The sequence below is a fragment of the Hemitrygon akajei genome, chromosome 14, assembly GCF_048418815.1.
Source record: "Hemitrygon akajei chromosome 14, sHemAka1.3, whole genome shotgun sequence".
Classification (NCBI taxonomy): domain Eukaryota; kingdom Metazoa; phylum Chordata; class Chondrichthyes; order Myliobatiformes; family Dasyatidae; genus Hemitrygon; species Hemitrygon akajei.
The window spans coordinates 50,783,296-50,804,322 of record NC_133137.1 but is presented as its reverse complement, the minus strand read 5'-3'; the positions used below and the strand labels follow the sequence as shown (position 1 = coordinate 50,804,322).

At 45.5% G+C, this 21,027-nt stretch overlaps 1 protein-coding gene across 6 annotated transcripts in view; it reads left to right on the top strand.

Moving 5' to 3' along the window:
* The window catches only part of plekhg7 (pleckstrin homology domain containing, family G (with RhoGef domain) member 7), a 90,507-nt gene that overhangs the window by 47,152 nt on the left and 22,328 nt on the right, over positions 1–21,027 (top strand). For all 6 annotated transcript variants that reach the window (XR_012101394.1, XM_073066041.1, XM_073066040.1 and 3 more), the window contains 6 exons: positions 451–594; positions 3,700–3,795; positions 6,906–6,989; positions 10,480–10,590; positions 11,012–11,186; positions 13,047–13,162. Coding sequence is in view for 5 of the 6 variants with exons in the window: in XM_073066041.1 (XP_072922142.1) it covers positions 451–594; positions 3,700–3,795; positions 6,906–6,989; positions 10,480–10,590; positions 11,012–11,186; positions 13,047–13,162 (726 nt within the window). In the remaining variant the exon portion in view is untranslated. The remainder of the gene's footprint in view (positions 1–450; positions 595–3,699; positions 3,796–6,905; positions 6,990–10,479; positions 10,591–11,011; positions 11,187–13,046; positions 13,163–21,027) is intronic.

Genomic DNA, 21,027 nt, shown 5'->3' with positions numbered 1-21,027 from the left:
GCTTCCATCAGCCCACTCCAGAACTTCGACTGTCCTGCAAAAATAAATAATTTTAGATTTTCTCACACTGCCCATTGGCCAGATCCTTGCCCGCTCACTTAACCTGCCTATATCCCTTCTTGTGTCTTCTTTGCAACTTACTCTCCTGCTAATCATCGTTAGAAAATTTAGCAATCGCTTTATTGAGGCCATTAATATAAACTGTAAAAAGACCAGACCGCAGCACTGGAATTCCATACATGTTGTCGGACTGGAAAGGGGAGAAGAGAGAATGACCAGGGTGTGAGAGGACCTGGATTATGTTGACTGCTTTCCTGAGGCAGCCGGAAGTGTAGATGGGGTGACGGCAGGGGGTTGGTTCATATCATGAACTGGGCAGTCAGTTCACCATCTCCACATGTAACTGCACAGTCCACAGCAGCACCTATAATCCATCTTCTGCCCTGTCAGGATGAGTGCTGGCCACAAACGGTGAGGAGTCAGAACTGTCACCCGGAGATGCAGCAGAAGGAGAAGAAGCTACAGGAGGCCATGTGGGAGATCTTCACCACGGAATGCACCTACCTCAGGGGTCAGTTGCTGGTGATGGAGGAGGTGAGTCTGTGGGCTGCTCCGACCTGTCGAGTGTCATTGTGCCTGTCACAGAATGGCCCACTTCTGCTCTCTAACCTCCTGCAGTTAAGTCTGAGGGACATCACTAATATTCCATAAAGGGAGTATCAAATATTTAGTGCTCACATTCTACATACAAATAATTCATATGGCTACCAAGAGAACATGTGTAGATTGTGTGCGTTAATTCACATGGCTGCTTCTATGCTTCCCATTTCACCAGCCAGATTCCAGTTCCCACTCCTCCTAGCATTCCTGTTTCTCTCACCAGAAGCCCTGTTGCTCTCTTCTCTTGCCAGCCTGTCAAATCCTGCAGACCCCTCAGTTTCCCATTCCTCCCCCTCTCCCAACCATCTGTTGGCTTCTCCCCTATTCTAGTGACCCTCTCACCCCTTCTCTTCCCCCACCATCAGTTCCCTATCTCCTTTCCTTTATTCCAGTGTCCTCTACTATCAGATTCCTTCCTTTTCAGCTCTTCCACCTATCCTCTCACATCGTCACCTCTCCCCCAGCCACACGCCTACCCACTCACCTGCTCTCACCTATAACCTTCCAGCTTGCACTCCTTCCCCTCCCACTACCTTCTTATTCTGGCCTTTTCAACTCTGTGTCCAGTCCAGATGAAAGGCCTCAGCTGGAAACGCTGACTGTTTATTCCTGTCCATAGACGCTACCCGGCCTGCTGAGTTCCTCCAGCATTTTGTGTGTTGTCCTATTCTGGCATCTGAATCGTGAGGCATCTGTTTCGGTTCACTCCTCCTGCTCAGGCGAGGGAGGTGATGGCTGTTGTTCTCTGTTGAAGGGCTAGAGCCATTTGTGAAAGAGACTTCCATGGTCAGTTGCAATATTGCACAAAGGGCCTGTATTGTGCTGTAGGTTTTCTATGTTTCCATACAGCTGAATGAGACAGCATTCCTCTGGGGCCAAGGTGCAAAAACATTCAGAAATAGTGAGTAACATAATTCAAAATATCAAGCAAAGAAGCATATTCACTTGGAAAAAACAGACCGTGAGTGTCAATGTCCAGCAATCGACAGTACAGTCTCCCAGCGGTGTACAGACGCACACAATCTAGCTTGTCATTCCACCGCAGGAACATGGGCCAGGCCCCATCGAGCTCAACCACGCTATGGCACTTCCGTATCCCTCACCTGGTCTGCATTGTGGTTCCTACCGTGCTCGTGTACCTGCGTGTCACTAACATGGGTCATCAAGAGAGACAACAGCTTGTTGTGTTGACTGAGTCCAACTTGCTGGAAGCGTGTTACAAGCAATATTACAACCTCTGTAAAGCTCCCAAGATCGGGGTTGTTTGTGTTTCCTCGGGTGGCCCGGGATCTGAGGGGACATGGTTCACGTTAGTCAAGTGGAGAGTTGATGTACTCATCCCTTTTCCTTTCACCCTTTTATCACCATTCACTTGGGTGATGTTTTTTTCAGTTGGGACAATCCCTCACTTGGTTAGTGCTACCAAAGGGGATTCTTTAATATTTCAGCATTCCAGCTTTCAGTGTTGATCCCAAATTGCTTTTGAGATGCCCAAGGCCATTCCAGTAATCTTTGTTCTGGTGTCTGTGAGTTCTCTGGCAAGGTTATCATGGAGTCATGCAGCATGGAAGCAGGACATTTGGCCCATCATGTTCCTGCTGATCATGGGGCACCCATCCATATTAATCCCATCTTCTAGCTCTTGGCCTGTAGCTTTCTACGCTAAGATGACTTAACCGCTCACCTAGACACCTCTCAAGTGCTGTCAGCACCTCTGCTTCCACCACTCTCCCAGGCAGTGCCTTCCACTCGCCACTTTCTGCGTGAAAATCTTTAGGTCCCCTCTAAACTGCTCGGGTTTATTTTACATTGAGGTACCAACAGAAGGGAAGGGCCATTCCTGGTATCCTGTAGTGTTGCTGTATGTGTCAAAATATCTCAATCAGGTTTATTATCACCGGCATGTGATGTGAAATTTGTTAACTTAGCAGCAGCAGTTCAATGCAATACATAATCCAGCAGAGAGAAAAAAAAATACAATAAAAATAATAAAAATAAATAAACAAGTAAATCAATTACATGTTGAATAGATTAAAAATGTGCAAAAAACAGAAATACTGTATATTAAAAAAGTGAGGTAGCGTCCAAGGGTTCAATGACCGTTTAGGAATCGGATGGCAGAGGGGAAGAAGCTGTTCCTGAATTGCTGAGTGTGTATCTTCAGGCTTCTGTACCCCCTACCTGATGGTAACAGTGAGAAAAGGGCATGCCCTGGGTGCTGGAGGTCCTTATTAATGGGCACTGCCATTCTGAGACATCGCTCCCTAAAGATGTTGTGGGTACTTCGTAGTGTAATAGAAAGTAGAGTCACTACAGGCCTTTCTGCTGGCCCATCCAGTCCATGCCAAACTACTATTCCATCTAGTTCCATTAAACTGCACCCATACCAGAACCCTCAATCCCCTTCCCATTCATGAACTTATCCAAACACCTCTTAAATGTTGAAATCAAACCCGCTGGCATCTCGTTCCACATTCTCACTTCTCGGAGTGAAGAAATTCTCCCTCATCTTCCCCTTAAAGTATTTCTCCTTTGTTCACAGATGTTACAAGGCATTTGGAGTGCTTGCCTTCATCTGTCAGAGCAGTGGGTACAGAATGACCTCCCTCTTTTACCCCTTAACCTACCTAAAATCGGTCCTTTAGTATTATCTACTTCTGATATGGAGAATAGTTTCTAGCAGTCTATCCTAGCTTTAGCCCTCAATAATTCCAGATAGCTCAAATATGTCCCCTCTGAACCTCTTCTGCTCCAGGGAAAACAGATTTAGCTTCTCCAGACATTACCGAAAATGCACCAGCCCTGGTGAATCTCCTCTGCACTCTGTCCATCTTTCCAACAGTCTGATGACCAGAGCTGCACCCAGTACTCCAGCTGAGATTTGTCCAATGTTCCATAAAGTCACAGCACATCCGACTTGTACAACCCAGCACAGTCACAAAGAACAGTCACTCCACATGTTCCCATACGGTAGTCAGATCCCCTGCAACCTTGAACACACACCACATCCTGGCTTCAACAAGTGACTCTGTCTTGCAGGTTTTTCTGAATACTTTGAAGTATCTGCAGAGCAGAGGATGGCTTCTGGACGTTGACCCTCGGAGACTGTTTGCAAACCTCAATGAATTGTCCAAGGTAATCTGGGCCCTTGGAGTTGGAATAGAAAACAGTGCCACATAGAAGAAAACAAGCCCATCAGCCCATTGGACTCGTTCCAATTGTCAGCTGTCTACACTGATCCCACACAAATCCAGTTTGTATTCTCCACTCGTTTCCAACAGCTTCCCCCAGAACTGTTGTTGGAGATTGTGTCAATTTGTGGGATGTTGGAGGAAGGGACCAGAGGGGTCCATGCTCTCGTAGGGAGAATGTGCAGAACCAGAGGTCAGGGTTGATCTCCAGATTAGGTTACATGGTTGGCACAAGATTGTGGGCTGAAGGGCCTGTAATGTGCTGCAGATTTCTATGTTCTATGATCCTATGTCTCTGGGGCTGTGAGGCAGCAGCTCTGCTGGGTGAACTGAATCAGAATCAGGTTTCTTATCATTGACTTAAGTTATGAAATTTGTTGTTTTGCGGTAGCAGTTCATCATGGTGGTTGTCCATCACTCACGACCTGTGTGAGAGAGTTTTTAAAGTCAAAAAGCTGTTGCACTGGGCAGTTCCACTCTCTTGACCTCTGAAGTCTGGGTCAGGTGGTACAAACAAGCGCCATAAACTGGGGTCTTTCCTGGTTGCAGAGGATGACCTTGACGCCTTCTGTATTTTGTCATGCCCTTTGCTCTCCACGGAGCGTTGCAGTACCGCCTTCCTGGCCGTTGGATCTCACTGTAGACCTCATCTGCCCAGTCCACCAGAGCTGGTTTCACATGGTGAGCAGGCATGTCCCTACCTCACCGGGACACGAGGCCACCAGCCGCTCTCACCTGGTTTAGCCCTCCTGTCAAAGAGGTGTACCGCGGTGTGGCCGCTGTCACATGCAAACAGCTACGAGGGGTGATTGATAAGTTTGTGGCCTAAGGTAGAAGGAGATGAGTTATTAACTTCAAACTTTCTGCATAGTCACTCAAAGAGTTGAACTGCACGTGCATTTAACGAGAGCTGTATAGCTCATCTCCTTCTACCTTAGGCCACAAACCTATCAATCACCCTCATACTTGGAGCCACAGGTGAGAGCTGAACATCCAGTGGGGACCAAAGGTGAGTGGGCTGCCCCAGAATGGACATGACAAGCCTCTTTACCAGAGGTGCTACCCCTGCCTGGACACCCCATACACCTTAGTGCAATACATAAAATGTACTATAAATTACAATAAGAAATATAGAGTTAACAAATAAATAGTCCAAAAATAGAACAAAAAACACAGTCCACGGGTTTGTTGATGGTGGAGGGGAAGGAGCTGTTCCAAAAGAACATCAACCACTGCATCAATAAGGAGGAAGTGTAGTTGTGGGATGTTACTGTAACTATCTCACGGGTTTGATCTAAGATCACTATGCCTCATGTAGGCAATATGGTGGATCTCCCACACCACAAACAGCACCGAACATTAAATTCAGCCATCTGGTACCCAAACATTCTCATTTCTCTACATCCCACAGAGATCCTTACTACCCAAAAGGAGGCCATTTGGCCTCTTGTCTTTGCAAGAGCCATTAAATCAGTGTCCTCTGGTTAACGCCTGCCTACCAATTTCAGATCTTCAACCTGACCTCGCTTCACCTCCCCAACTCTGATTCTAGCACCCAATTAAATATTCTCTAGCATCCTTGCCTACCACCCCATCTCGATTCATTCCCACTCGCTGCTCTCCACTGGGCTGCTTGGATGTGGGGTTTCACTGGATGTGGGATGTGAGGCCAGCTGGTCCAGATTAGTCAAGGTCAGCAGCTTTCCTTCCCTGACATCCAGTGAACCAATTGAGCCTTTCTCTGCACTAAAGTTGTAATTTAAACGCAGTTTGTTGCTGAGTTGGCCCGAAGTCATTTGTACAAGTACACTCATTCGCAGGTGCGATGAAAAGCTTGCGTGCAGCAGCAACATGGGTACATAGCATCAGAGACTCATCATTCACAAGGAAACATAAACATTAATTAGACACAATTTTTATACGAAAGAACAAAAAAAAGGAAGTACTTTGGCACTAGGCTTCTTCATTCTGTCAGCATCCCAACTTTTAGCGCTAATCCCTAATTGCTTCAGAGGCCGCTCCAGTAATGCTTGGGGGGTCTCTGCAGTTCACTGTAGTGCAAAGTGTTTACAGAGGTCACCCTGATGCTCTTTTGAGGTAGCAGTCAGCGATGTTCAAGAATCAAACTATTGAAGGGAGGCAGCTCTTCTTGATCTTAGCAATGTGGGTCTTAGGGCCGGTGTACTTCCTGCCCAATGGTAATAATCATAATTATTATTTTTAGAGCATTTTTCATAGAGACAATGTCATTCAAAGTGCAAACATGAAAATAAAAATAAAAGACAAACAGACAAAGGCAAGGTTAAATGAATAGGTTTTGAGTTGGCGTTTACAAGTCTCAGCTGAGTCTGCATCCTTTATTGCTTTACACATTGAATTCCACAGTTTAGGAGCACAGTTCAAAATAGCTGACCTGCCAGGTATCTTTTGAGGGAGACTGGTTCTATTTAAGAGACGGGTGGAAGAAGACCTGAGCGCTCAAGCAGAAATGGTAGCAGCGAGAAGATGGCATAGCCTGGGTGGTGGGGATTTTCAAGGACACACGTTGCCTTCTTGAAGTAGCACACCGGCGGGTTCCTCGCTCGCTTTCCACCCATGCTGGGTTGAGTGTCGAGCTAGCAATTCTGTCTTGTAAAACAGACGAAACTAAAGAAACGGCAAGCATGGAAAGGAACAACAACAAGATAGGGTAAACGCAAGCAGGCTTTTTCCACTGAGGTTGAGTGAGACCAGAGGTCACAGGACATAGGTTAAAGGTGAAAGGTGAAATATTTAAGGGGAACCTGAGGGTGGTGAGAAGGTGAAATAGGCTGCCAGTGGAAGTGGAGTATGTGGGTTCGATTTCAACAATCAAAAGAAATTTGGATAAGTAGATAAGTAAATGGGAGGGGTATGGAGGGCCATGGTCTGGATGAAGGTCGATGGGACTAGGCAGAGTAACAGTTCAGCAGGACCAGATGGGCCAAAGGGCTTTTTTTTCAGAGCTGTATTGCTCTATAACTTTATGACTTTATTACGATCGCCATAACCCTGTGCATTATTTGATCTTACCAGGTGAGTTTGGACTTCTTGAGCAGTCTTCTAGATGCAATACGGACCTGCTGGGATCTATCATCTCTCATTGCAGTGCTGTCAAAGGTACGTGTTACTAAATATTTAATATCTCAGACCATCAATGCTTACTGAAAGATAAACATCCTGCTCTTAATATGAAAAAAGCTTTATCAACTGTCCTGACTTCCTGCTACCCCTGTCTTTGCCCATTCTACTTAACGTTAGAATAAAAACCGTTATCAAGCAGCTCTGTGGCCTATGGACCACAAAAGGTCACTGCCCATGGCCAGCTGGATATCCACACAGCTTGCACCCAGCATCACTTGGTTAAGAGTGGCAGTCACAACAGGTTAAAACTCAGTACTGGGCTCTGCTCTGTGGGGCTACCTCAATATATTGGAGTAGACTTTAAATCTGAGACATGATTACTGATGGCCCTTTCTAAGCTCCTGATTTTCATTCTCACTGAGATGAGGAGCAACACAATTTGCATCCAGAGTGCCCCCATTGTCACTGGAGCCAGTGTTCAGAGAAAAAGGAAAGAGTTTAAATTTACTATATAGCTCCTTTCAAGATCTCATAACGTCCCAGACAGTGAAGTACTTCTGGAGTGTAATGAAGGAGACTCAGACCGAACAGAAATGAGGAATATTTTTCTGATGTTGACTGAGCATTGGTGAGCTCCCGGGATCTTCACAACGGTAAGTGTGAGTGTATCACACAAACTGTTTTGCACTTCGATGAGTTCTTGAAAATGAAGATTTTTTAGAGAATGCCAGGCACTCATCTCTATATAATTCCAGAACAATGACAGATACAGACTTACATTTGGAGTATTGTGAGCAGTTTTGGGCCACTTATCCAAGAAAGGATGTGTTGTATTAGAGAAGCCCAGAGTAGGTCCAAGAGTTACAAGGGTTCCAAGAATAAAAGTGTTAATGAGGAGCATTTGATGGCTCTGTACTTACTGGAGTTTACAAGAATGAAGGAGAATCTTGTTGAAACCTATCAAATATTGAAAGAACTAGGTAGAACGGACATGGAGAAGATGGGGGAGGCAAGGGCTAGAGGTGACATCCTCAGAATTTAGAACAGAGGTGAGGAGGAATTTCGTTAGACAGAGGATGTTGAATCTCTGGAATTCATTGCTAATGGCAGCTGTGGAGGCAAAGTCATTGGGTATATTTAAAGGGGAGGGTGATAGGTTCTTGATTAGCAAGGGCAGCAAAGATTACAGGCAGATCACAAGAGAATTTGTTTATACATCAAGAGCTAATCTAGGAGTACAAGCATGTCTGCTTTGGGGAATTAAATTAGTGCCCATGGTTTCCGGGCTGTGAGGTCTTGCCTTACACTGATGTAAGCATAAGTCTACTTGTGGTATTCAAGAGTAAAATACAGCAGATTTTGTTCAACTGAAATAACATCAGAAAATGTTAGGAATTCTCAGCAGGTCAGACAGTATCCGTGGAATGAGGATTACACAGTGTGGCAGCTGGAGAGCTGCTGCTTCACAGTGTCTGAAATCCAGGTCAAATTCTAATTTATGGTGCTGTCTGTGTGGAGTTTGCACATTCTTCCTGTGACCGTGTGGGGTTCCCCTCTTTATCCCGCCCCCCACACATTCTCCAGTTTCCTCCCACATCCCAAAGGTGTGTGGGTTAGTAGATTAATTGGCTGCTTTGAATTGCACATAGTGCATGGTAGATGGTAGACTGGGTGGTGGGATGGGGAGGAGGGGAGGGCAGGATAGACAGTGAGAATGCAGGGATTAATATAGGATTAGAGTAAATAGATAGTAGACAGTTAGCATGCATTCAATGGGCTGAGAGCCTGTTTAATGCTACCGTTCTTAGTGACAATGTTTCAGATTGATGAGTCCACAGTTGTAATTAAACATTAATCTATTTCTCTGTCTGCCTGATTTCTGACTGTTTCCAGCATTCTCTGTTTTCATTCTGCTTTTCATCCTTCCTTTGAATCTCCCAAGGCCCCCCCTCCATCTCCCTAACTCCATCAACTCTTCAGGCATCCTGGGGTGAACTTGAAACTCAAAGGATTGATGCTTGAGGGAGAGATATGGCCTTGTCTCCCTGTCAGCAGCATTTGAGGTTCGATCCAGGGAACCATTGACCCATTCTTGACAACATCCGAAGCTCTGCATTCAAATCTCACCATGGCAACTGCGGACTTCAGTTTGAGTTAATAATTTGGAGTTTCTAATCCAGTAATTTTTTTTCTATCTTTCTAATCATTAATATATACCAGACTGTTGTGAAATGAAATACATCCGGTTCACTAAATTCTTGTCGAAACAGTGTCCTTATTCCGACTTGTGTGACTCCAGACCATAAGATATAGGAGCAGAATCAGGTCACTTCACCCATTGAGGCAACTCTGCTTATTATTTTACTCAACCCCACTATCCTGCCTTCTCTCTGTAACCTTTAACTCCCTTGCCATCAAGAACCTCTCAATCTCTGCCTTAAAATACACCAAATGACTTGGCCTGTCTGTGGCAATGACCCCACAGATTCACTACCCTGTGGCCGAAGATAATTCTCCTCATCTCAGTTCTAAGGAGACATCCTTTATTCTGAGGCTATCCCCTCAAATCCCAGATCTTCCTACTAATGGAGACATCCTCTCCATATCCACTCTAGTCCATTCTGTATTCGGTAGGTTTCAATGAGATCCCACTCATCCTTCTGAACTCTATCAAGTACATTCCCCCCAGAACCACCCAACACTCCTCCTAGGCTCATTCTTGTGAACTTTCTCTGGACCCTCTCCAGAGCCAGCACATGCTTCCTTAGAAATATGGCTAATGTTTGCTCTCACGAGACTCACAGTAATGTGTTTGACACTTAACTACCATGGCTCAGCAAACCAAGCTCAACAAGGGGTGGGCAATACATGCTGGCTTCACCAGTGAGGTCCTCACCTGGAAAAATAAAAAAGAACATTTTGTGGAAGTCCCAAAAAATCGAAGCCCAGAGTTTGCCATGGTCACTTTGGTGACTGCATTTTGACCATGAGAGTGTAAAGTTGCAGCAATTCCCCACACTTCAAGAGCATTGAATGGAGTGAACATCATGAGCCAAGTTAGACCTGGGATATTGAGAATGCCTTCTTGTTCATTTCACCGGAGAGAACTGATAAGTATTACTTCAGTTAGGTTAATTAAATTAATTTTAAAGGTGGTTTTTTACTTAAAGATTTTTTTGAAGTAAGTGTTATTTAATCCGGTGCTCCAGCTAATATCCAGCTGACTATCCAGCTAACCCGCTGCTGTGGTTTAGATATCTGTCAGTTCAATTTACTCTGGGCTGGGTTCAATCTGTCCGCCGGTCACGGAAGGGGCTCTCAGTGCACTGTGTCTCATCATAGTAGATCGACCTGGACCTCTCTGGCAGTCTAAGTCATGACAGGTAAGTTTGAATTTTACTCTGGCATCCATGGTGGGAACAGGCAGGTCTGTTTAGACTTGATCCATACTTCCGGATTTTCCGAAATATTGTTCTGTGGCAAGGGGAAGATTTTCCGATCTGATGTGAAATTTGTTTTCTGTCAGTTCCAGGACAGTCTGTGCTGCAGTCATCAGAAGTACTGCCTGAACTATTCTTCAGCCAACCTCTACCTCAATAATCTGAAGACCAGGGAGGACTTTGGAATCTTTCTTAAAGTATAGTACCGACTCCTACTTTCTAACATTGCCTATGATAAGACATTAAGTGTGTAGTAATGCACCACACACAAAATGCTGGTGGAACGCAGCCAGGCAGCATCTATAAGATGACCTGAGTCCTGACGAAGGGTCTCAGCCTGAAACATCTTTGTACTTCTCCCTATAGATGCTGCCTGGCCTGCTGGGTTCCACCAGCATTTTGTGTGTGTTGCTTGAATTTCTAGCATCTGCAGATTTCCTCGTGTTTGTCCTGGTCGGCATGGACGAGTTGGGCCAAAGGGCCTGTGTCCTTGTTGTAGAACACTATGACTCTTTGCTAGTTCTTTAATAAACACGGTATCACTGTCACATTCCACTAACTGCTGCTCAGTGTTGTTCCTACAAAAGTTTCCCTCTGTTTTTGTTTTGCACAAGACAGTGGTGTGAACAGAACGAACAGTGCAAGCGACTGCACCTCTCCGACCTGCTGGTCTCACCGCTACAGAGGCTGACAAGGTACCCCCTGCTCCTGAGGAGTCTTTGGAACAGAAGCACTGATGCAAATGCAAAGAAAGAGATCGAAGCCATCATCAGGCGGGTGGACAATTCTATTTGTGAGTGCACATCCCTAGCTCCGGGCCGTACTCTAACTGGTCAGGACAAGGGTTCCCACTGAGTGCAAACTTGTCCGTTTTGCCACAATGGGAGACCTGCAACCTTAATTTGAATGTTAATTTACATTAAAGTTCAAAGTAAATTTATTGTTGAAGTATGTATATGTTACCATATATTACCTTGAGATTGATTTTCTTACAAGCATTTAGAGGAAAATAAATAAATACAATATAGTTTATGAAAAACCATACATAAACAAAGACTGACAAACAACCAATGTGCAAAGGAAGACAAATTTTGCAAATATGAAAATAAATAATACTGACAGCATGAGTTGTAAAGTCCTTGAAAGTGAGCTTGTAGATTTTGGAAACAGTTCAAAGTTATGGTGAATGAAGTCAGACCCTGATGGTTCTAGGGCATTTGCAGTTTCTGAACCTGGTGGTGTGGGACCTAAGGCTTCTGTACCTCCTGATCAATGGTAGTAGCGACAAGAGAGCATGGCCTTGACGCTGGGGGCCATGGTGATGGATGCTGCTTTCTTGTGGCCGTGCTCCATGGTGGGGAGGGTTTTGCCTGTGATGGACTGGGCTGTATCCACTTTCTGTACACAGTTCCATTTCCCTACCAGCCAACGATGCAACCTGTCAGGACACTCTCCACTTCTATAGAAGTTTGTCAAAGTTTTAGATGACATGCTGTTGCGCCTTTACTTGGAAATGCATGACAATGCAGGTTCATGTTCTCCAGAGTAACAGAACAAAGGGATACAACACCCTGACAAGATAACTTTGACTCTTAATAGTCAAAACATTAATTCCGTGTGGGTGGTCGGTCAATGGACCAAGTTTTCTACAGGAACTCTATTGAGTTATTCAAACAAACAAAAAGATAATGGCAAGAAATAGTGATTTGTGAAATAGTGAAATACAGGTAATTGGCTGGAGTGCAGTTACTGAAGCCTGTCTGGGAGGAAGGGTGGGGGGGGATTGACACTACAGAGCTCTCCTTACCCCTCAGGCAGTTGAGCAGTTGAACTGAACTTAAGAACAGTCTTCCCTTGGTGATGTGATCTCCCACTCTCCCCAGTGGTCGACTGCCATTCCCACCTAAAACTGGTGATTAGCTAATTGGTGATCAGCCAGATCTCTAGCTCAGGTCTGCCACCTATTCTGGAAGGGACACTATAAGTAGTTCCAGCAAATAATCTGTGTCTAGAAGAATAGTTCAGGGTGTTGGTCAGGATCTACCATGGATAATGCATCATAGCTGTCTACATTCAGTCAATATTCACGCTAGGACAGTACGGTACGTAGAGAAAGCTGTTCCCATGCAGCAAGCTCCCCCTCTCCACGTAGCTGATGAATCCAAAGGAACGGCAGAGACCGATGGAGTTTTGCACCAGCGAGGTTGCAGGAGTTGCCGGTCAACATTGAACTCAATATAGGACTACCTTAGGGACTCCAGCTCCAGATTTTTACTTGGGGTTTACTCCTGAAGCCTTCCCCACGAGTGGGTATGGCCGCAAGGCAGCTGAGGCTGGAGATCAGAAATTTCCTTCTTCTAGGTGAGCCGCCAACCATGGCTGATGAACAACTGGTTTTAAGGCACCAGAATGTCTTTGCTTCTTCTCAAGTTAGTAAAAATCTTTTTTTTCCAAGGTTAGTAATTAAACCATACATGAAGGCCAGGAGCTAGAGTTGGTTGTCAGAGGCTATTTGAGGCAAATACCATTGGGAGCATTTAACAAGCACTGGGAGCTTGTCCCCATTACTACCCCCGGCTATAACAACTTTAAGGAATCACTTCAGTGTGAAAGTCACTTTTATTGATAGCTTTGTCTGTGTGCTCTGTGTCAGGTGATCTTGAAGGAAAAGTGAAATGGCTGGAAGGGATTCAGAAGTTCCAGCAGCTCCAGGAGATTATTGTTTGGCCTGCAGTCTGGGAAAGGAACAAGAAAGCCTTTGTGCCTGAGGTGGGTCTGTTCTCTGTACTGTTTTACTGCTGCCCGGCATCCACTTCTCACCTCTGCTTAAACTCTTGGTTAATTTCTTTGCTTTCATCTAAACCCTCAATCCATACATTTCCTTTGGCTCTTGTCTCTGATAGGGTCCTCGTGCATGTTCTCCCGTGGTGAACTAGTCGGCTTCAACGTGAATCAGCTCACTACTCTGAGCTCACAACCTCCCCACCATTTCCTGAATTCTCAGTTCAAGCTCACGTTCAAGTTTATTGACATTCAACCATACACACGTAGAGTATACAGCTAAACGAAACCTTGTTCTTCTGGGGCCAAGGTGCAAAACGCAGTACATGGAACATAAGTCCAGAGCCTGCATCACTAATTCAATCAGCCATTACTGTTTGGTCTGGAGTAGGACAAAAACTCTGGCTAGGCCTCATCTGGAGTATTGCCTACAGTCCTGGTCTCCCCCACTGTAGGAAGGATGTCGAGGCTTTGGAGAGGGCGCAGAAGAGGTCCACCAGGAAGCTGCCTAGTTTAGAGGGCACGTACTGTCACGAGAGGCTGGATAAACTTGGGTTCTTTTCTCTGGAGCACCGGCGGCTGAGGGGAGATCTGATAGAGGTTTACACAATTATGAGAGAGGGTACGTTTCCCTGGGTTGAAATGCCTAAATCCAGAGGGCATGCATGGAAGGTGAGCGGGGGTAGGTTGAAGGGGGATGTGAAGGTAAGCTTTTTACTCAGAGAGTGGTGGATGCCTGGAATGGCAATAGAGACAAATATATTAGAGGTTTTTAAGAGATGTTTAGGTAAGCACGTGGATGTAAGGAGATTGTGTAGGTAGGAGGAATGAGTGTTTGGGTGTTTTTGATTTGCTTATTAGCTGGTTCAGTACAACATTGTGGGCTGAATGGTCTGCTCCTGTGCTGTATTCTTCTATGTTTATCAGAATAACACAGGGTCAAAGCAATTACACCAAAACAAGCTTTGCTCCTCCCTCCCACCCACCCATTCTCAGAAAGAGTCCTCTGACTTCAGGACAGGCCGTGTACTTTGGCTTCCAGCCGCCAATGAACTTGTGAATTTGCAGACACTGGGCCTTCGCCTTCCCACTGGACGTGCAGACTTGGGGCTCCTGCTAATGGACTCAGCTTCTGGACATCTAGTCGGCTTTCAAGCTTCTGACCGATGCCAAGGCTCTGGTCCTTGGCATTGACCCAGGATTTGCTGATGATGATTAATGAAGACCCCGAATGAGGACTTGAAACCCAGGCAATGAGCTGCGGACTTGTTGATCGGAACACTGGGGGTTAAACACAGGTCTCACCGTTCGCACACCTAGAGGGTGGCCAGATTTCATGACGCCTGCCTGCAAGGGACTTTGATCCCAGTACATGCCGACAACACCAGCCCTGGTCCTTTCTGATTAGCAGACCGGACAACCAGCCACATCCAGGTCCTTGGCCTTCGAACATGCAGAGGAGGCTTAGACCCAGGTCTGTCCTCCAATTACCCTGCATCCGGGTCTCAAAACCCAAACCTGATCCCTAACTCCCCACCCTATCTCCAAAAAATAAATCCTTAGGAATCATTTAAAAAAAAACAACCTAATCTGAGCCATGACCTTGGCAGGGACCATCTCAGTGCCATCTTGGAAGCCCATCCCTGTTAGGGTACTTTCTGACGTACATCCATACAAGTTTGTTTGAGGGTTCGAAGAAAGTATAGGTGTTGGCACAGCTTTGGTACCTGAACCCCTGTGATGGAAACTGGAGGAAATACCGACCCCTTCCAGATCACCTTTTATCACAAACACAAGAAAATTTGCAGATGCTGGAGATCCAAGCAACACCCACAAAATGCTGGTGGGACTGAGCAGGCCAGGCAGCACCTGTGGAAAGTAGTACAGTTGACATTTCAGGCCAAGACCCTTCAGCTGGACTGGAGAACAAATGATGAGGAGTCAGAGTTAGAATATGGGGGAGGGGAGGGAGAAACACCTGGTGACAGGTGACACCTGAGGGGGAGGGATGAAGTAAAGAGCAGGGAAGTTAATTGGTGAAAGAGATAAAGGGCTGGAGAAGGGAGCATCTGACAGGAGAGAACAGAAGGCCATGGAAGAAAGAAACAGTGGAGGAGTTCCAGAGGGAGGTGATGGGCAGGCAAGGGGTAAGGTGAGAGAGGGGAAGGGGGTTGGGGAATGGTAGAGGTGGGGTGTGGGGTAATTACCAGAAGTTCAAGAAATCAATGTTTATGCCATCAGGTAGGAGGCTACCCAGACCAGATATAAGACAGAATAACTTGTCCTCATTCTCAATAACTTCTTCTTCAAACAAAAGGTGTAGCCATGTGTCCCAGCTGTGCCTGCCTTTTTGTCGGCTACGTGTTCCAAGCCTACACTGGTGTCACTCTCCAACTTTTCCTACGCTACATCGACAACTGCATTGGTGCTGCTTCCTGCAACTATGTGGAGCCTGTTGACTTCATTAACTTTGCCTCCAACTTCTACTCAGCCCTCAAACTTACCTGGTCCATTTCTGACACCTCCCTTCCCTTTCTGAATCTCTCTCTCTCTATCTCTGGAGACAGCTTATCTACTGATGTCTATTATAAACCCACGGACTCTCACAGCTACCTGGATTATACCTCTTCCCACCCTGCTCCACCATCGACACTGCCCTCAACCAAATCTCTTCCATTTCACGCAGTCTGCTCTCACCCCATCCTCCCGCCACCCCACCAGGGATAGGGTTCCTCTTGTCCTCACCTACCACCCCTCCAGCCTCTATGTCCAGCACATAATTCTCCATAACTTCTGCCATCTCCAAAGAGATTCCACTATCAAACACATCTCTCCCTCCTCACCACTTTCTGTTTTCCACAGGGATCGCTCCCTACGTGACTCTCTTGTCCATTCGTCCTTCCCCACTGATCTCCCTCCTGGTACTTATCCTTGCCACACCTGCCCCTACACCTCCTCCCTCACCACCATTCAGGGTCCAAACAGTCCTTTCAGTTGAGGCGACACTTCACCTGTGAGACTGTTGGGATCATCTATTGTACCCGGTGTAGCCTCCCCTATATTGAAGAGACCTGACATAGATTGGAGACCACTTCACTGAGCACCTACGCTCTGTCCACCAGAAAAAACGGGATCTCCCAGTGGCCACACATTTCAATTCCAGTTCCCATTCCCATTCTGACATGTCAGTCCGTGGCCTACTCTACTGTTGTGATGAAGTCTCACTTAGATTGGAGGAATAACACCATATAACCCTAGTGCGTAGCCTCCAACCAGATGGGATGAACATTGATTTCTCAAACTTCTGGTAATGTCCCCCCCCTTCACCACTTACCTTCCCCTTTCCCCTCTCTCACGTTACTCCTTACCTCTTGCCTGCCCATCACCCCCGTCTGATGCTCCTCCACCTTTTCTTTCTTCTACCCTCTCCTCTCAGATTCTCCTTTCTCCAGTCCTCTATGTCTTTCACCAATCAACTTCCCAGCTCTTTACTTCACCCCCCGCCCCCAGTTCCACCTATCACCATGTGTTTCTCCCTCTCCTTCCCCCACCTTCTAACTCTGACTCCTCAGCTTTTTACTTTCAGTCCTGTGAAGGGTCTCGGCCCAAAATGGTGACTGTACTCTCATCTGTAGATGCTGCCTGGCCTGCTGAGTTCATATTCTATCTCACTGCTTTTGCACTGCATGCCAAGCGAGTTATTAGTCACTGGGAAGGATGTCATTGTCTTGGTGGTAGTGTGGAATGTTATCTCCATGAGTAACAAGTAAACGCATCACCATCTGTTCCACCACCCTCCAGATGCTATCATTTAAACTCATTCTAAACCGAGACATTGGAATTTAGACGATCTACCATATTCAATGTTCAAAGTGAATATACGTCACCAAGAACAACCCTGAGATTCATTTTCATGCAGACATTCACAGTAGAGCAAAGGAGTACAATAGAATCAAATAAAAACTACACGCAAATGAAAGTTTACAAATTGTGCAAATACAGAGAAACAATAAATAAATAAATAAATAAATAACGCGGAGAACATGAGTCCTCGAAGGTGTGTCCAAAGGTTGTGTTCAGTGGTCAGTTCAGTGTTATGTTGAGTGAAGTTATCCACACTGGTTCAGGAGTCTGATGGTTGAAGGGAAGTAACTGTTTCTGAACCTGGTAGTGTGGGACCTAAGTCTCCTGTGCCTCCTTCCTGATGGTAGTAGTGACAAGCAAGTATGGCCTGGATGATGGGGGTGCTTGATACTGGCTGCTGCTTTCTTGTGGCAGCTCGCCTTGTAGATGTGCTCAGTGGTGGGGAGGATATATCTTGTAATGGACCGGGCTGTGTCCACTACTTTTTTGTAGACAGATAATGCTGCTGCCCAGGTTGGGAGCCGGCTGGGTTTGAACTCTGGTTTGAACATCTGCCTTGAAGTCCAGTGCTGATGCCACTACACCACCAGCCAATGTTCCCACAATTCAATCAGTCAGGATATTGTCTACAGTGCATTTATAGAAGTTTGTCAAAGCATGAGATTGCAAGCCAGATCTGTGCAAACATCTAAGAAAGTGAAGTTGCTGTGCTTTCTTTTAAATGGCATTTACATGTGGTCTCAGGATAGATATGATAACACCCAGGAATTTTAAGTTACTGACCCTATCCATCACCAATCCCCTAATGAGGACTGGCTCAGGGACCCCCGATTTCTTCCTCCTGTAGTCAATAACCAGCTGTTTGGTTTTGCTGATGTTGTGTGAGAGGTTCTTGTTGTGACATCATTGAACCAGTTTTTCAATCTCACTCCTATATGCAAATTGGTCACCAACTTTGATTTGGCCAACAAAGTGGTGTCATGAACAACTTTTAATATGGCATTGGAGCTATGCCAAACCGTTATTGTAAAGTGAGTAGAGCAGGGGGCTGAACACTCAGCCCGGTGGTGCTCCTGTGCTGATGGTGATTCTGGAGGAGATGCTGCCAATCCGGAAAGACTGAAGTCTGCAAGTGAGGAAATCAAGGATCCAGTTGTACAAGGAGATGACGAGGCATAGGTCATGGAGTTTATTGATTAGTCTTGAGGGGATGCTAGTGTTAAATGCTGAGCTGTAGTCAATGAAGAGCATCTTCGCTGTCCAGATGGTGCAGGTGAGCAGAAAGCCAATGAAATGGCATCTGTTGTAGATCCGATGAGACGGTCAGCAAATTGAAGTCAATCCAAGTCTCTCCTAGGGCAGCAGTTGATGTGCTCATGACCAAACTCTCACAGTGGATGTAAGTGATAGTCATTGTGTCATGTTCTTGGGCACTGGTATTATTGAAGCCTGCTTGAAGCAGGCGGATACCTCAGAATGCTGAGGTAAGGGGTTGACGATGTTAATAAACACTCCAGCCTGCAGACCAACATAGGTCTTTAGTATTTGGCCAGGTACACCGTTTGGGTCAGATGCTTTCCATGGGTTCACCCTCCTGAAGGAAGCTTTCACGTCAGCCTCAGAGATCACAGAGTCATCATGGCTGTGGAAATTCATGAAGTTATCAGCCAAAGTGAGCAGAAAAGCCTTTGACTCATCTGGGAGTGAAACCTTATTGTAGTAAAACAGAAAACCTACAGCACAATACAGGCCCTACGGCCTACAAAGCTGTGCCGAACATGTCCCTACCTTAGAAATTACTAGGCTTACCCATAGCCCTCTCTTTTACTAAGCTATATGTACCTATTTATGTTGCTTTGTTTGGTTTTGTAGGAGGTGATGGCATTCAAGCCCTGCTGTGTTTTGAGTTTGCTATTTTGCATGAGAGATGGTTTTCCATAGGTCACATAAGGATCTCTTGCCAGACCTGAAGGTCACCATTCTAGACCTCAACAGATTGCAGATCTCCTGGTTCATCCAAAGCTTCTAGTTGCAGAAAACTCTGAATGATTTTGTGGGGATTCACGAGCACAAGTGACTTTATAGAGACTGTGAAAACTGTGGCCTATTCACTCAGGTCCTCTGAAGAGTCCCTGAACATGACCTGAAGCAAACCTGTAGCTATTCCTCTGCCTCCCATGAGGACCTCTTTGTTGTCCTTACTTCTGGAGCCTCGCTCTTTAGCCTCTGCAGGTAGGCGGAGGACAGCTAGAGTATCTGATTTCCTGAATGTGTTCTAGGGGTGGAACAGTAGGCATTCCTGATGGTAGACAGTGGTCGTGTGTGTCGGGACCCATGGTACTGCAAGTAATATGATGTTTGGACAGAGATTTCTTCTATCAAGCCTGATTGAAGTCCCTGCCAATGAGGTGAAGGGCGTCAGGGTAGGCTATTTCTTGTTTGTATATCTTGGAACTCAATACATCGAGTGCTTGATTAACAGCTGCTCTTGGTGGTACATAAATTATGGTCAGGGTTATAGAGAACTCTCTTAGTAAGTAGAACAGTCAGGACTTAATCATTAGATGTTCTGGGTAGGGAGAACAAGAGTATGATAAGATTGCTACATCTAACCAGAAAGAGGTTATCATGAGAAACAGTTCCCCACTTTTTGCCTTCCCTGAATGCAGATCGATCCATCTGGTCGATCAAGTAGCCCCTGTGTGTGATCGCCTTGTCTGACATGTTCCGATTGTGCCACGTCTCCATGAAGCAGATAATGCGGCAATTTCTCATTTCCCTCCGATTCAGATCTGTCTTGTGCTCCAGTGGCTAGGAGGATGTTGGAAGAGGTAATCTCATACCTCAACGCTTTCATCTGGCTTGAAATCACTCTCTTCATAGCAATGGCTGACTTTGTGCAGCCGACCTGCATTCCTGAAAGTCAAGTTTGCTGAGTCCTTCAGGAGATCGTAAATTTACTAATTCGTTTAGACAGTTCAAAAGCATGTTTCTTAAAGAGAAATTATAGGCTGTGGATGCAGTGATCATAGTTCAGAAGTGTATCTAGTATTTTGTGACCAAGTATTGCCAGTGCCAACAGCTCAGGTTGTGCGGACAGCTGGGATTTAATTAATTAAAGGGAACTAAGAAAGCAATAAGGAGATGAAAGATGAAATATGAAGATAATATAAACAAGGATATCAAATGTTTTTTCAGATATATAAAGAGCAAAAGAGTGACAAAAGTGGATATCAAACCACTAAAAAATGATGCTGGAGAGGTTGTAATGGGGGAAAAAGAAGTGGCAGGTGAACTCAATAAGTATTTTGCATCAGTTTTCGCTGTGTTTTTGACTCCAGCACTATGCCAGAAATTCGAGAGTATCGGGGGCAGAAGTGAGTGTCATTGCTATTACTAAGGAGAAGGTGCTTGGGAAGCTGAAAAGTCTGAAGGTAGATAAGTTACTTGGACCAGATGAACTACACCTCAAGGTTCTGAAGGAGGTGGCTGAAGAGATTGTGGAGGCATTAGGAATGATGTTTCAAGAATGACTAGATTCTGAAATGGTTCTGGAGGACTGGAAAATTGAAAATGTCATTCCACTTTTTAAGAAGGAAGGGAGGCAGAAGAGAGGAAATTATAGACCAGTTAGCCTGACCTGTTTCAATGCTTGGGAAGATGTTGGGGTCCATTATTAAGGACGAGGTTTGGAGTCACATGATAAAATATGTCAAAGTCAGCATGGTTCCTTAAGGGGAAATCTTGCCTGACAAATCTGTTGAAATTCTTTGAGGGAATAGTGGGCAGGATAGACGAAGAAGAGTTAATGGACATTGTTTATGTGGATTTTCAGAAGGCTTTTGACAAAGTGTGATGCATAAGGCTGCTGGTCAAGATAAGAGCCTAAAGTATCACAGGAGAGATTTGAGCATGGATAGGAGATTGGCTGACTGGCAGCAGGCAAAGAGTGGGAATAAAGGAGACCTTCTCTGGTTGGCTGCCGGTGA